Here is a 17,750-nt window from a genome sequence, read left to right as displayed (position 1 = left end):
CTACATGAGAACATTTATTCCAGAACAGGAGAAAACGGATATTTAGTTTATTGGGCAAGGAGGAATCCTCTGAAAAAGAGGGAGGGACTCCCATTGCCAAGTGTACCCCTGTTGAATGACTTTTATAACCCATCTCTCTGAAGTAGTCTGTTGCCACAAAGGTGTAGACTCATCAAGAAGGAGAGATTACCAGGGTGGAAGGATGCGGGTGGGGATTTGAAGAGTTAAATAATCATTCTGACTTTTTGGACTGTCCATGACTTTGAGAGGCTTTTCCTTCATTTTTGGAGTCTCCTTATCACTGCTTTCCTAAAGTCCTGTTTTCAGCAACCTGCTTCTTGAATTGCTTTCTGAAAAATGGAACTGAGGCAGAGAAAATTTTTATTTGCCTTAAAAAAAAAAAAGGAAAGCTGGAAGTGAGTCAGCCCATGAATCCATTTTCCCCTCTTATCAAATCTGTTAAGCACCTCTGCTGCAAAAGAGGCCAAACAGAACTTCCTTGTCCTGGGAAGATTCTGAAAATGTGAAAATTTAAAAAGTCTTGGGAAATGTAACCTAGCAAATATTTTCATGACTAATCCAGAAGGAGCAGCCCTGGAGACTCTATCAGCAGTATTGTAACACTTTAAGGCATGTTTAATTACAGGAGAAAGAAATACTGAAGAGACATTCAAACAATATTTTACCTCAGAAGAGGCAAAATTAACGGTCAACTTTTTCATGTTCTTGAAAGACAGAAGTAATACTGTTAATATCGGAGTCTGGTATCGTAAAATTCTGGATATTAAAGGCATCGTAAAATTCTGGATATTAAAGTGGGAGAAGAATAAGCCTTTCTGTTTGTCAAAAATCTTTCCAATCCTTGCCAGATGGAATTGGATTAGCATTGGTATTTTGTCTAGCAGAAACAGTTTTTGGTAGGGAAATCACTGCAGGGTTTTTTGGATTAGAAAAACAAATATTTAGAGCCTGAGGTGTCCTCTCTAAGACTTCTTAGGGGCAAACGGATGACTGTTGGGTAAACTACAGGTTGTCAGAACGTTCTCTAAAGCAGATAGAACAAGAGGTACAGCTGCTGGTTGAGGAGTGTCCAACTCTAACAAATCCATAATACATTTGTTGGGCAATAAGAATTTCATTCTGATCTCGCTGAAAAGCCTCTTTCATTTTAATTGGTTTCTGATGTGAAATTTGAAGCAACACTTTCCTTAAATCAGAATCTTGAGGTTGTATAGAAAATCCTGAAGCACAAGATTCTCTCTCCAGTCTCTGCTCTTCTGACTGAAAACTAGAGTCAGAAAGAGAGGGGAGTGTTTTTTTTTTTCTTTTTTTTTCTGAAGAGGAAGTAGGTAAAGAAAAAGCAAAAATTAATTTCTCAGCAAATCTTTCCTATCTATTGAAATAGAAACATGAGAAGACATTTTTTTCTTTTTGTTTTCTTTTCCTGTGAAATGCCTTGGAAAAGGACCAACCCAAAGCAGACACACTGTCCCAGGTCTCGAGCTCCCTTTCCCAGCTGAGCAGTAGACCTTCACATGTCCCTTCCCAGAGACTAACAAGAGTGGTTCTCCCTTTCACACAAAATCCTACAGCCCCACAAGAAGTTCTATCCCCAGTCATAGCTGCTGCAGGTGCTCCACCAGAGACTGGGGGAAACCCAAGTGATCTGAGGAACCAAATTCAGCTACAGCAGTCTTACTCATCTGTGGCTGAGTCAAAACCAGGCCTGGCATGATACCTAAAGACTCCTTGCCAGCTTTTCTTGAGGAGGGGAAAAAGAACCGAGTAGACTGATTGTTAGTGAAGCATGTAAGAGTTGGTGAACTCAGCATTAGATTAAGTGGTTTTGAGGTTAAAAAAAACTGACAGCCCCCAAAGGCAGCAATATCTCACATTAAAAGATAAATTCTGTACAAGAATATTCAACTTCAAAATACAGATTTAAACAAAACAGGTTTCCATTAGCATTCGCATTAATAAAATAACTGGTACAGAATGACAATCAAAACAAAATTTAAGTTTCATTAGCCCCTTAGCGTAAAGCATAGTTGCACAGAAAAGTGTTAGTTTCCCTCGGGGTGGGGGGGGGTGAAAAGATTTCCCCAGAGGGGGACTTAACTGCCCAACCTTGAAGGATAGCTAGTTGACCATCACTCCCAAGAATCCCATAAAAGGAGCGCACTTTGGTGGCAAGAAAGCTCTGAAGCTTTTTGTACTTGATGCCTTTTATATAGTGCTCTGCTCAAACACCTTGTAGTTGAAGCACATGGAAGGTACCCAGAAGCTTTGACTTTGTCACTACAAATGCCATTGAACATTTAATCATAGTACCTCCTAGGGGGAATATCATCTTGGATCTTGCCCTTACTATTATGGGAGCATCTTGCACCATCCCTTGCATATCTTCATCACTTGTTAGGTCTGACCGTAAAGCAGTCTTCTTCAAAATAAAAACTGAAACCAGAGATCCCTTCCACCCAAGGTACCTTTAGAAATTGAAGACAAATTGCCTACTCCAAAGTGACACATTGGCAAACTTCAAATCCCCACCAAACCCAGTTAGCTGCAGTGAATACGCAGCAATGTGCACCACCACACTATACCAGCATGTAAATTCTGCATAGATGCAGCTGTACACCGTAGGAGCAACTGCAGAGAAAACCCCAGAAACAAACCCATATGGTAGAACCATAATATCAACATGTTTTTGTAATAAAAGAGAGAGTATTTTGATCAAAAGTAAGAGTAATCCCCACAATTTGAGTCCTTGTCTCTGAAATCCAAAAAAAAAAACATATTGGGAGCTTAATACAATCTGCCAAAGCCAAGTTTGAGGCTAAAATACCTACTCAAGCCAAAGACAGTCATGAGGCATTTTTTTAGTTGTGTTCATAATCTCAAAAACACAATGCAGCAGTGCTCAGAGCTGATTGTGAATGATTTTGTTTACACAGAGACTCAAATGTATTAACTGGTATTGATTCTCTTCCTCAAGATACAACTGAAATTGATTCACCTGCATCTGTCACACAAGACCAAGTCCTAAATATGCTAGCAAAAGCTAAAAATAATGCATCAGTGGGTCTTGACAATATCCCGGGATGAATCTTAAATAGCGTGAAGCATGATTTAGCCACACACCCAACACTGTTCATTCTCAGCCTTTATACAGGTTTTGTACCAAGTGAATGGCAGTTGGAGTTACTCTGCATAAGGGAGGACCTTCCACAGACCCAGGCAATTACAGACCCATAAGTCTGACCAGCCTCCTATAGAAAGACTTATCATGGAGTTAATCAGGACACAGGGAACCTCCAAACACTGGACCCATCTCAGTTTGGATTTGTCAAGGACTGGTCATGCTAAAGGTCTCCAAAGCAATGGATGAAGGCAAAATGGTACACACTGCATACCTTGACCTTTTTGACACATTTCCTCACTCAGGCATAATAGAAAAGCTAAATAAGATTGGAATAAACCCCTGTGTCGCTCACTGGGTCGTCAACTGGCTGACAGAATGCAGATCAACAAAATAGGGAAAGTTAGCACCACAAAGTGGCCAATCACCCGTTAAGTCCCCCAGGGTTCTTTGCTAGGACCTCTCCTGTTTGGCATCTAGTTTTCTGAAGTAAAAGCCACTACCAAAAGACTGGCTGACTAAGTTTGCAGACTACTGCAAGCTAGGAGCAGTCATTGAATCACCAAATGACTTAGCCATTGTGCAGGAATATTTGTCTCAAATAAATAACTGGTGCCAAAATCCCAGACTGAAACTAAATGCAAAAAATGCTTAGTTGTATCCTTTGGGAAGTCGTATACCCTCGGAACTACCACATTGACAGTATGCCCCTAAGAGCTGACCTGGTATAGGATATGGAAACTTAATGTGGACAGTGACTTAACTTTTGAACAATACCTCTATTGTTGTAAGGCAGTCCTTCTATATTGTACATCACTTATAAACAAAGGGATTGTGTCTAGATCTAAGGATGTCATTGTCCCCCTTTACTCAGCCCTCTTTAGGCCACTCATTGAATATAATGCCCCCCTTTTGCATGCATCTATGCAGACACAAGCAACAACTAGAATGTCCACAGAGATACCTTACTAAAAGGATAAAAAACATGTCATACATGGAATGACTCGAAGCCTTGTCACTATACTGTGTCCTACAAACTGTAAGAGGTGACCTGCATCTGTCATACATGACATCCTCCAACCAATTGCTGATGGATTTACTGCACATCAGCAAGTCAAATATCAGAAATGCTCTGTCTAGAGATCTAAATCTCTTCTGCTACATCAACAGAATGGTTTGGAGGGACAGGTACATCTCTCGGAGGATACCACTACTGTGGAACAGACTCCTCATCCACATAAAACAAAGCTTATCCCTGTCCATAGTCAAGCACAGCTTAGATATATGGTTGGGAAACAAAATGTATCCCAGGACTGCCGCCTACACTACTAATAGACAGAAGCAGCTCCTAAATGCTTTATCCCATGCTTGGGTCCCCTCAAATTATCTATGATTCCAGTTATTCTCATTAAGGGTAATATATGTAATTATCGGCCATGAAATGGGTAAGGACAATCTATTACCATACTGGCTAGGTTATTTCGAGTACAAAAAGGAAAACTGGCTAGGCTTAAAATGGCCCACAAGGGCAGCTAGCCTAGTTCTTGTGTATAATATTGAAATTACTAAATAATGGCAGAAATATGAGTTTCAAACTTCATATTCTTCTTCAAATGCATTCTAATCCAAAACCTGTTAGTTTGTCAGTTTGGGACTTTGTGCCCCCATTATTTTTGGCTCTGTCCAAAATTTTTGCACTAAGAGGTTGAGCAGTACGTGCAACAGTGATCTAATTTTGAAAAATCAGAGTGATTACTCAAGTGGGTGCAGCCTCCAAGAGACCGCACTTGGGGTAAGATGTTTCTTATTTCAATATCTTGGAGCTCTGTCAGATTAGAGCAGCAAATGATTTATTTTTCTTTGTGTCATCTGCTGACTGATACTGAAAATCTAACAGCATGGTCAATATTTAGTATAACTAACCTTTCTGCTGTATTAGTCTACTGCTTATTAATCCAGAAATCTTTAGGACTCCTTCAGAATCCACTGGAGAGGCTTGCTTTAGATTCCTGTTACAGTTCTGAGTTAAATGGAATAACCAGGGCTGAGGTGGGGGGGGGGCTTACAACTCGTGGCAATGTAAAGAAACAGTAGAAATAAACCCTAAAGATTCTCTTAGTAAAGTCATATGTTTAGTGAGAGTTGCAGACTTAATTCAACTCTAGAAACAAGATAGGAAGTGGAAAGTGGAGGCAAATAAAGCAGAATGGGGTTCTTGTTACCGTGATATAATATTGGTTAACACTGTGAATGTGAAGTGGGAAAACATTGAACAGGATGGGGAAGGAATTCACAGAGGTATTCGGAAGGGCATGGTAGAGGTGAAAGGGTAAGAAAGGGGAGGGGAAAAAGAATGTGAATTGCCAAAAGCTTGAAAAAGTGGGGAAGGAAGAACAGATGAAATAATAAATGCACAAAAAGGGCAGACTACTTAGGCTGCCCTTTCAGGCAGAAGGAAAATGTTAATACTGAGAATCAAAAAGGAGGGTCACTAATTTTATCTGTTTTGTCACTCTTGATATCTACCTTTCAAAAAAAAAGAATCATGATTAATGTGGAAATAAGAAAGCCTGTCTTTAACTCTTTTATAGTGCATGGAGCGCAGTGATTATGTGCTGATATTTGGAAAAAGACTTGAATGCCACTGTAAATAAAGACTCAACCTTGACAAATGTTAAGTAACCCCTGCTTCAATTGTTAGGGTCGGGGCTCACGCTAGATAGTCAAATCTACAAGAACAGTGGCAGAATGAAAAACAGATTTGTTTTTGCCTTCTGTCAATACTGTCATGTCCCTGACTTGCTCTCATAAACTTAGAAAGCAGCTAGAATAACGATGTCAGTTCCATGCAGCATTTTCTGAAGGCTACAAGGTCTGAAACTCAAATGTATGTCATTATTTGGTGAGGTTTGTCCAAAAACATAATATTTTATGAGGAGCAGACGAAACATATGAGACAAACATCTGGACATTCTGGGAAGTTCTGGACAATTGAGAGGCACGGCAAGGGGAGTGTATTTATAAAGGACTTTGTTACACTGCTTTTCTTATGGTGCACCCTAAGTACTTTATGGCTTCGAAAGGTAGTAAAACACTTAACTGTTTTTGTTTTTCTTTCTTACTGTAACTAGTAGTACATGGATCAGATAAAGTTCCACGCATTGCAAAGAATTATGGATGGGTCATCAATCATAACCTATAATTGTGTCTTCGACATGGATGCCAAGATTTACCAAGCTTCATGCTCGAAGCGAATTGTTTGGCATCCATTTATCAAACACACAATAAGTAGCATATGATTGGCGACATGATCATAACCCTCTATACTTTTAGTTGAAGATTTTCAACAAAAAGGTAGAAGTCGCTATGCAAATGAAATTACTGCAGTGTTGGTGCAGGAAGGGAAGCAGTGAGTGCAGTGAAAGGAGCAGAATGTAGCTTCTGGCATCAGTGGTTACATACCACCCAAGGTTCCACAGAGCACTTGATCAGATAAGGACACAGCTCATGAAAACTGTGGTCAGCAGAGAAAAGAGCACAAATAGGTAAACACAGATGTTATAACTTACTGCTAAATTAAGCTTTCTTGGTATGGAAGGTATCTTACTCAGCTGTGCTCTACTGTAGACTTGTAATGTTTTGTTTAACTGGCACTTGCATGTTCTTTTTTTTTTCTTTATTTAGACTCCCTCAAGTTTGCTGGAGCAGGTTAGAAGGAAGCTTTGCTCACTGCAAGAAGGAAAAGATCCAGATGCTAATGCAGGTAGGCATCTGCTATTTTATGATCTTAATATTCTTTAACTGAAATATCGAATTCTAATCTTTGAGCTGGTTTCAGTTTCTACCATCCTTTGTCTGTTTATGTATGTGAACAGAAGTTAGTGACTTATTGTAATTTGTCACTGCATTCTTTTCTGCAGGATTATAGCTCATTCGGAGAGCCAGCCATGTGTTGTGATTCAAAAAAAAAAAAAAAAAAAGAGCACAACACATTACCAGCGTTTTTTGCAGAGGCAAGCATCCCACACCTCAATGACTAAAACTATACTAACACGGAAATCAAGGGAGACAAACTGCTGCTGAACGACCTATTTTATCAAAATGCACCTGTTCTGCATTTCTTGTGTTAGCATCTTGTAATGGTAGCAAACTCCTATTTAGTTGCTCCCTCTCTATGTAGTTGCTGTTTGCTAGTATATATAGTCTTAAAGGAATGCCACCTTCTTATTAATTTTTTGGCAACTGATGCATATTCAGTGAATGGAGAAGTACACAGTACACCACACCACACTTTTTCATCTATATAAAAATTGTAGATAAAACAAAAAAAAGGTCTTCCAGAATATTGTCTTTTTAATGCCTCCTAATTTACCAACACCCTTTATTGCTCACTGGTTTATTACTGGGTTGAGGCTTGCACATTTGAAATCTGTGTTCCACTATATCATGGGACTAGGTGCTTTATTCTAGATTAATCTATCAATTTTATTTATCCCTTCTCAAGGAAAAAATGTGTCATATCCTTGTCCGCTCCATCCTTCACATTTTTTTTATTTGCTTTTTGTTAAATGGGATAGTCCAAGTAGGTTTTTTCCCTCAGCAGAGGCCCTGGAAAAAAAAAGCTCCAACATCAGATAAACAACAGTAAATAACAGAGTATAACATTAATTTAAGAAAGGATTTGCAGGTACTTACTATAAGTAGAGAATTGTCAGTTTTATAGAAAAGTATAGAAGCTGGAAAAGTAAACAAGTTACAGGAAACATATGTACAGAGACCTTGGTCTATTTTCACAGCAAGTTTAGAAGCAGATGAAAGTATCAGGTTGTATTTATTGTATTTTGCTTCTGTTTACCAGGTTTGTTCAACTGAGATTAGTCAAAAAGGAGGCCTGGGGAGAAATGCTCCAACAATTACAAGTAGATTACATTCATATGAAATAAAGTAAGTTATTACAGTATAAAGATACTTGTGCAGCATTTAGTAGCTGTTCAACATTGAGCATTTGAAGAAGCATATTAATGGACTTAACTGGATAATAGCTGTTGTGAATGGAAATGAGGGAAGGAGCTCTGTAAGGCAGAAAATGTTAATATTAATATAATATAATATATAATATTAATATGTTAATATTGTAGTTAAGAGGTGTAGGATATTAAGCAGGTTCAGAGACTTGTATATATGGCTATCATAAGGTTTATATTAGAAGTATAGAGGTGGAGTGATGCACAGTGTCACAAAACTGTGTGTATATGGCTGAGAGATGCTAGTAAAACTCTGCAGCATTGCAGTATCACCAGATGTGAGGCATAGGATTCTGAGTGGAGAGAAATGGTCCGACAATATGGAAAGCTAATGATTACAGCGGTGTGTATCCTGGAGCTATGCAGATCATTGATATGATAGGTGAAGTTTTATAGGTTCATAGGTGTGTACTAGGCTAATAGCCCTGGAGCCTTTACAAGCCTAGCCCATAAGATTACCCTGGCATATGCCACCCGACATTAGTTCCCAGTGCCTCTGTCAAGTGGAGCCACTGGAGTGATCCCCGGGGTGAATTTTCTATTTCCCATCCACTCATCAAGATTTGTCTTGAAGAGGGCCAGTGAGGCACTCTGCTTGACATGTATGGGAAGTCTATTCCATAGCATGGACAGTCTCTGGGTTATGAACATGTCCCTCTAGCTTGTTCTGTTGATTGTGGTAATGAGGTTGAGGTCTCTGGAGCGTGTAGTGCGGAGGGATTGGGATTTCTTTAGATGTAGCATTTCTAACAGAGCTGGGTCAGACATGGCTTTGTAAGTCAAGCAGAGATCGCTTCTAAGTAGGCGATAGATGGAGAATAGTTGGTGTATTTTGAGTCTGTCCATATAGGACAAGTGTTTTAAGATCTAAGATCCCCTTTGTGAGGTATGTTTGCAGCCTCTCCAGTTGTTGTAGATGTTTAGCTGCGTTTTAAATGAGTTTATGCTCTGAATGGATTTTATTAGTAGTGGGATATGGTTCCATAGTTTAGCTACACTGTCACCTGCAGTATTAGATGATTTGGTTATAATGATTATGTTCATCATTTACACTGCCTCAGTGGCATATGGGTTCTGTGCCTATACAAACCCCACACTAGCAGCTTTCCAGAGTTCAGAATCTTGTCCTCTGGTGCACTCTGTGATAGGGAATTGACTAAGCTCCTTCCATGAGAGGAAGTCTAATCCCCATCTCAGAAAGTTATTCAGTCTTTTGTGCCAGCTGTTGGACTCGCACAGTTGAATCTTCTCAGAAGGCCTGCATTGGTGGATTTACAGCTTCCAGACTCGGATGAAATCTCTTTGGGAACTTCCCTTCCTCTTCTGAAAAAAAGTGTTACTTTATTATTTCTTGTACTGGGGAACTGAAATTCTGTGGTGTCTATTGAGCATGATGGATGGTCTCTTGGCAGCATGTCAAGAGGCTTATTTATTTAGCTGTATCATTTTGAAGTTCTAACAAGAAAATATTGCGGTTTTTTTTTTCACTTTTTTTCTTCATTTTTGTGACTGTTACTGCCGACTTAATACTATTATAACCCTTTTATCTTTAAATTGTGATTGCACTGCAGATTACTTTATTTGCATTTTCTGTGGAACTCTCTGACAAGGGTTACTGTTGGCACCTCATTACACCCTGTGCTTTAGCACGGTTCACAGCTGGGGTGCCTTCTCTGCAGAGTTTACATGTCCTTGCTGTGTCTGTGTGGATTTTTACTGGACTCCTTTCACATGTCAAATTCATACTGGTAGGTGAATTTGTGATCCTCCAAATTGTCTGTAGGTGTGCAAGCATGGGCTGTGCCTGAAACCAGTGAGAGACAGTCTTCCCATCCAGGGACTGGTTCTTGCTTTTCTGGATGAAAATTTAGCTACTCAGTGACTCAAATTTGGGTAAAAGTTGGGCAACAGAAAATAAATGAGAAATATGTTGATGCAAGGCAGATCACAGCAAGAGGATCCCCAGTTCCATTTGCTACTGTTGTGCTTTCTGTGTGGAGTCTGCATGTCCTCCCTGTGTTCACACGGGTTTCCTCTTGATGCTGCGGTTTCCTCCCGTGGATTGGACACTCTAAATTGGCCATAGATGTGAGTGTGCATGTGAGTGTGTGATGTGAAAGAGCTACCATGGCAGGGCTATCCATGCATCAGTGTAAGTCTTGGCTCTAGATGATTGTCAGTGGTGAAGTGTCACCCCGACCCCATGCACAAAAATTGAGAAAAGGGGTTGTGGATGGATGGATGCTTATTTATAATGTTTTAAAGCGGTCTATTTTGGTTTAAGAGCGTATATTTGTTTTTGTCCTTATCTGGACAAGAGGAATTTACTTGGTACTATGATCAGGCCTTATCTGGACAAGAGGAATTTACTTGGTACTACGATCAGGCGAGCTCTTTATTACACTACATAGATTGTAGAGCAAGGCTTAGCACAATTTAAATTATTTATGGTATATTTAGGCAGTTTAGCCCTATTATTGCTGCCCTTAGTCCACCTTTAATAGTGTCAATGTATTATTCTGTGTGGTGTTTTTTATTTTCTATGACTTGATGGATCCTGATGACCCCCTCCAAAGTTAAATCCAGTTGCACCTAAAACGAAAAATAAAAATCAACAAAAACATGCCTTAGCCTGTGATTTGTGAATCTGTTGGTTTAATCCAGCCCGCGTCTCTCTGTGTTATGGGAGTCAGCTACTCTTGAGGCTGTTCTAGTACCTGGTTCAAGAATGGGAGAACCAAACTCTTTAGTAGCAAAAGAGACTCCTTGCTATACATATTACTCTGTCCCCAGTTATTTTATTTAGTGTTCATAGTAAGAAGAAACAAACTTCACAGCATGACAATCAGGTTATCACCATGTATAGGGCTGAAATGGTTTCCTCAAGTAAAGAGTATTTTACAGTCTGCTAATCTCGGAAACTGTGCTGTTCAGAATGACTGACTCAGGGCTGCCTTTTCTAGAAATCAGTCTAATGTCACAGATTTTGATGGGAGGTGTAGATCAATATGTATGTATACCTTTAAGAAGCTTTCCATGGGGCATGCTAGTGCATATAAATACTGAGTAGATGTGAGCCTGACTGCCATTTTATAGTAAGCTGTTGAGATGTAAGCATGTCATGTCTATGTAGTCAGTTAATCAGTTTATTTATATTTTGTATTGTTGCTATCCATTCTGATGAGTTTCTGTGTAATAAAGCATATAAATGGACTAACTCAGTCTGTTCGTCTTCAATTGTAAACCAAGACAAGTGACATGGTATCAGAATGGGATCCAGATTCAAGACCGAGAGGGACTCAGTTAATGTTGGGAGGAATGGATCATCCCTACTGCACGTATAACTCGCAAAACAAGTCAGAAATGAATTTCAGGTACTAAAACTTGTTTAAATGATTTCTTATTTGGAAAATATAAAATGAAGCACTCAGAATGCTCAAAACGAAATTCTAGTTAAGGGAAATGTCCGAAACTGCAACATATTGATAAAAGATATTCAAAATAGTTATGAAAAAGTTCAGAATCGCATAAAATGTATAAAACAAGGAAAACGACCACATTTTTTTTCATGATGTGCTACTTTTTTGCATTAATTAAAGCTATCCAAAGTACACCTCAGATGTATAAAGTGTTCTCATGTTTGTGCAGTATTACAGTACAGTTCTTTCACAAAATACAGCCATTTCAAAGCATATTTCACAAACACAGTATTTCAAAGAGGTTATTGTGCATTTGAATGTTATTACAAGTGCTGGCTATGTGTGCATGTTCGTATATAATTACAAGGGCTATTTTTTTCAGTGTACTTTGTTGGCATGGCTAAAGGATTTTGTAGACCAGCTCCTCTTGTCTTTAATAATAATATTGCAGAGAATTGGAAAGTGTTTGAGCAAGAGTATGATATTTTCATACAAGCTGCATTTATTGATAAAAATGCACGTACAAAGACATTTATTCTGCTTAACTTAGATGGTTCAGAAGCCGTAGAAAGAGAGCGTTCATTTGTGTATGCACCTGCTGTATTTGCACGAGAGGAGGAACCCAGCATATAGTGGTACCTGCTGAGTCAAGGGAAGACCCAGAGTGCTTACAACATACATTTTGAGAAATGTGTAACCCTCAAATGAACATTACGATGGAAAGGCACTTATTTTACACTATAGATCAAAAGCTTGGTGAAACTTTTGCAGCATACATAACTATTTGAGAAATAAAGCTAAAACATGCAGAGTTGGTGATTTAAGGGATGCGTTGATAAAAGACTTGTGTGTGGTATTAACGATGATGCTGTGAGAGATTTTGCTTTGAGACAGTAATTTAACTTTGATTAAGGACATAGAGATTTGTTAGATATATGAGCTCACAGAAAAGCATACAGATATGCTTACAAATGGAAAATGCATGCTTCCAGTATCTTCTTAGGCCAATGTTGAATAGTATGCAGCACATAGTTAAAAGAAATGGGTCCAAGCACATGGCAGCAACTGTAAGCCCTGCAGCAGTCTCTGGGCAATCCCGTAGCTTTCTGGAAAATTCCAGAGTGCACACAGTCTCAGTGAAGCACAAGGGTGAGTCAGCAAAATCAAAGCATGTATCCTCACCTAGCCTTATAGTCAACTGTCGTAATTGTGGTGGCAGTCATGTGTCTAAAAGAGAAAAGTGCTTAGCTTTTGGTCAAGCAATGCCACAGATATAAAAAGTGAAGTCATTTTCAATGATTTTGTAAATCAAAAGAAATGCATTCTTTTATTAAAAGAGAACATTCAAAGAGACAAGTTGATCAATTAGAAAGCCTTGACCCTACTTTTTATGTGGGTGTGTCAGTGCTTAATGAAATAGTCAGTGCAGTAGATTTATGGGCAAAGAATGAAGTATTTTGTACTGTTTGGATAAATGGGAGACCCACAGATCTCAAAGTTGACACAGGTTCACAGTGCAATGCTATGTCAGCAGAAACATTTGCTAGAGTTTGTGCTAGTGAGAAGCTTGATTTGGCAAAGTGTGCGAAGCTTGTTGCTTATGGGGGTGAAGAAATTCAAACTGAAGGTTCAGTAGTGCTTTCAGGTTACTCTGCTGGGAACAGCTATGACTTGCAATTTTACGCGGTCAAAAGGCACTTAGTCGTTATTAGGCTTCAGAGATAGTTTGAAAATGGGACTACTTTCATTTAATAAGAAAGTCCACCATGTAAATTTAAAGACCACTGTTCTAATTTTGCCCTGTCTATTTTCTCTACCTATGCTGATCTTTTCGAAGGCAAACAAGGCAAGCTCCCAGTTGTGTACTCCATGAAGTTAGTCCCAGAGGTCATTCCAGTTGTCTGGCCAGCCTGGAAAGTTCCAGTAGCTATGCAGAACAGAGTCAAAGCTGAGCTAGACAAAATGGTGCAGCATGGTGTAATTTGTCCAGTAGAAGAACCGACTGAATGGATATCTTCCATGGTGGTAGCTCATAAGAAAAGCTTGGATGATATACATTTAGGGTTTTTGTAGACAAACCCCCATTGCACCCTGCTCTCCAAGTCCACCAAGTATTCAGAGCACTGCATTTCTGTGAATTTGTACAGAGCTGATATAGCAGAGAGCTAAATTCTCCTGTCTGTGAGCAGAATTGAAACTTTTTCCCATCTCCTATTCTAAACTGATAAGTACACTTTTTGCAACCCAGTTTGCACTGTGCTGTATTTATATATTTGCTTTATTATTTATATATTTGCTGTATTGTTTCTGTCCTTTGTTGTTGTCTGCACTTTGTTTCTCAGGGTAGCTCAGAAGCTAGTTTCAGGTGGGGGTTGTTGAGCCAGCCCATCTTAACTGTTTGTCATTGCATGAGGTGTATTTTCTGTGTTGTACTTTATTGCTAGAATCTCCTTGTGTTCTGACTGTGCTTCTAAAACAATCTGGAAATATAGAGCTGATAAGTATGTTTTTTGGCGCTTTTTAACTGTTCAGAGTTCTGCACTGTCTTAATATTTGCTTGACTGAATTATTTATATATATGCTGGCATTGGTTTTTGATACTCTAAGTGCCTCCAGTTTTATTTTCTCCTAATTTACTGCTTTCTGAACTTGTCTTTAGTTTTTTTTTTTTTAATTTAATTACATTTATTTAAACTGTTTGCTTTAATACTGCTACACACTCAAGTGTGCTAGCTTGCACTGCATTTGAATTGTTTTTACTGCTGTTTTAGCTGCTTTTCTGTTATAAAAAAAAAAAAAAAAAAGGCTTGTTTCCCGACCTTTCCTGTAACTAGTGTAGTCCACATAAAGATTGCTATATCCAGGACTGTTTGTAAGCTTCTGAGCCCCCCTCCCAAGCCTTTCTGTGTTGGAGGGAAGCATTCTAGCTTATCAGTGGGAGTGGTAAGCACTAGGTAGCCTATCTACCACAAGAGGAGTGGTTTATGGCCCAGAAATGATAGTTTATTGGCTGTTGGGGCCATTAATAAACTCTACACCAGAAGGAAGAAACTGTTGCAGAAAAAGGTGAAGTCCCAAGACTGGAAAAACTCCCTTATTAGCCTCAACAAAAAGATCCCTCATCAAATCCTCTAAAGCCAGCTATGAAGGCAGAATTATGGCAGACACTAAAAACAATCACAAAGCCTTCTGTAGTTGTATCAGGAATCTCCATGGCAATACCTAGATTTGCTCTGAGTTACTGCACAATGGTACCTCCTATACTGAGCCAACAGATATTGCCAACATACTGGTCAACAGATTCAGTGCCAATTTTACCCCTCCCCCCAAGGACCAATCACAATACTGGAAGAATGCCAGGCACCCAGCATTACTGCAGCACACATTAAAGCCGCATTGTCCAAGACCAAGAATTCAGCTTCTATGGGATCCAACAATATCCCTGGCTATGCTCTACATGAACTACAAAGCGATCTGGCACCACATCTGTGCACCCTGTTCAGTCACAGCCAGGCTTTGTCTCTACCAAGTGGCTCACTGCTACAGTCATCCCTCTCCATAAAGGGGGAACCATTAGCCTGATGAGTCTGATATGTAAAGCTATGGAGTGCATCATCATGGACCAGATTAACAAAGATATAGGAAATCTCCAAACTCTAAGACCCCATGCAATTTGGCTTTGTGAAAGGGAGTTCATGCCTGCTCAACCTGGTTGACTTCTTTGAGTCAGTTACCAGGACTGTGAATGAAGATAAGGCAGTGCATACAGCCTACCTCGATCTCTGGCCAAGGCCTTTGATACCATTTCTCACTCGGGCATTATTGATAAACTCTCCAAACTTGCAAATTGGCTCACAGATAGAACACACAGTGTGAAAGTTGTAGACTCCAAGTCAGACTTCCGACCAGTCACGAGTGGAGTCCCCCAGGGATCGGTCCTGGGTCCTCTCCTGTTTGGCATCTACTTCCCAGAAGTCCAGGCCAACACAAAGGAACTCTGGCTGACTAAGTTCGCAGATGATTGCAAGCTGGGAGTCATCATTAACTCCCCAAGTAATGCATACATCCTACAGAAAGGCCTCACTGAGAGCAATGACTGGTGTTGAAACCATGGCCTTAAGCTTAATGCCAAAAAGTGTGTCGTCATCCCCTTTGGTAAAAACTCAGTTCACACTAATTACCACATCAGTGGGAGTCCTCTGAACACTGAAGGCGTTATAAGAGATCTGGGGACGCAGGTTGACCGCAACCTCTCCTTCGACCACCACATTGCCACTGTGGTCCGAAAGTCCTTGTGTGGCCCATCTCATTACCAAAGGTTTTGCATCCAGGAAGAAAGAGGTCATCATCTCTCTCTTTTAACTCTTCCCTCATTAGACCAATCATTGAGTGTATTGGCCCCTTTGGCATGTACTTTGGCATGTACCTCACTAGATGCCTGCAACAGCTGGAAAGGCCACAGAAGTACCTCATGAAGAGGATTCTAGGCATTAAACACATGTCCTACACGGACAGACTCATAAGTGTGTACTAGGCTAATGGCCCTGGAGCCTTTACAAGCCTAACCCATAGTTACAAGCCTGGACTCAAGACTCCAGCTATTCTCCGTCTCGTATCACCTACTTAGAGGTGATCTTTGCTTGACTTACAAAGCCATGTCTGAACCAGCTCTTTTAGAAATGCTACATGTAAATAAATCCCAATCCCTCCACACCACATGCTCCAGAGACCTCAATCTCATTACAACAATCAAAAGAACATGTTGGAGGGGCAGGTTCCTAACCCAGAGACTACCCATGCTCTGGAATAGACTTCCCATACATGTCAAGCAGAGCACCTTGCTGTCCCTCTGCAAGAGAAATCTTGATGAGTGGATGGATAATAGAAAGTTCACCTCGGAGATCACTCCACTGGCTCTACTAGATAGAGGCACTGGGAACTAACGTTTGGTGGCGCGATGCCAGGGCACTTCTGTGGGCTAGGATTGTAAAGGCTCCAGGGCCATTAGCCTAGTACACACCTATGAACCTATATGCATTGATCCACGAGATTTGAACAAAGCAAAAAAAATACCTCATCATCCAATGCATACAGTCGAAGAAGTTGCTGCTCTTATGTCAAATGCCACTGTTTTTTTTCTTTTTGGATGCAGAGTTCATCTTGGTAAATTTTGCTTGACTGAAAATCTTTGTTGCTAACCACTTTCAGTACTCCTTGTGGCAGGTACAGATTTTTGAGACTGCCATTTGGGACGCATCCTGCCATTGAAGTCTTGCAAGTGTAATGGAACACATTTTTTTTGGTTCCCCTGTGCTTTTATAGTAGATATTCTAGTAGGAGGTAATGGTGAAGCTGAGCATGACAGAAACCTCAAGAAAGTTCTGGAAAGAGCACGTGAATTGAGCTGAATCCTCAGAAGTGCAGATTCAGGCTACAAGAAGTTACTTATGTTGGTCATTTATTCACCAGTCCGGGCTTACGACCAGATCCTTCCAAGCAAGCAGCAATTCTTGAGATGTCAGCTCCAGACAATGTTCAAGCCCAGTAACATTTTCTGGGCATGGTTAACTATCTAGGTAAGTTCATTCCAGACTTGAGCCAACTTTCAGCACCGCTTAGAGAGCTGACACACAAAGATGTATCCTGGTCATGGTTAGAACAATACCAAAGAGCGTTTAATGTTCTGAAACAGAGAATTGCCAGTTCACCAACTCTCAGATGTTAAAAAAACAGTAATTCTTTCTTATGATGCTTCAGAATTTGGTCTTGGTGAAGTCATTTTTAGAGGGTAGACTAGTAGCCTATGTGTCCAGAACTCTAACCCAAACTGAGATGCAGTATGCGCAGATACAGAAAGAGCTCTTGGCAATTGTGTTTGCATGTTCGAAGTTCCATGATTGTATTTATGGTAGACCTATTCAAATTGAAACAGATAGCCAACCTCTAGTCACGACTTTTGAGAAAACCTGTGCATACAGCTGCTGCCAGATTGCAACACATGATGTTGAAATTGCAAAAGTATAATTTCAATCTTCTCTACACAAAAGGCAAACTTCTTTATCTTGCTTATACATTATCCAGATCACCCAGAAATACCACTGAACAGCATGAAAATGAGAAACTTGATTTTGAAGTCGTGGAAGTGAGAAATTTTTCTTCCACACGTCT

At 39.9% G+C, this 17,750-nt stretch overlaps 1 protein-coding gene across 1 annotated transcript in view; it reads left to right on the top strand.

Moving 5' to 3' along the window:
• DEPDC4 (DEP domain containing 4) overlaps positions 1 to 17,750 on the top strand; it is a 362,627-nt gene that overhangs the window by 279,648 nt on the left and 65,229 nt on the right. The window contains exon 8 of the mRNA XM_044087899.1: positions 6,824 to 6,902. Within this exon, the coding sequence (XP_043943834.1) occupies positions 6,824 to 6,902 (79 nt within the window). The remainder of the gene's footprint in view (positions 1 to 6,823; positions 6,903 to 17,750) is intronic.

The sequence above is a fragment of the Protopterus annectens genome, chromosome 11.part0 (assembly GCF_019279795.1).
Source record: "Protopterus annectens isolate FY-2018-M chromosome 11.part0, PAN1.0, whole genome shotgun sequence".
Classification (NCBI taxonomy): domain Eukaryota; kingdom Metazoa; phylum Chordata; order Ceratodontiformes; family Protopteridae; genus Protopterus; species Protopterus annectens.
This window is presented reverse-complemented; position numbering and strand designations above follow the sequence as displayed.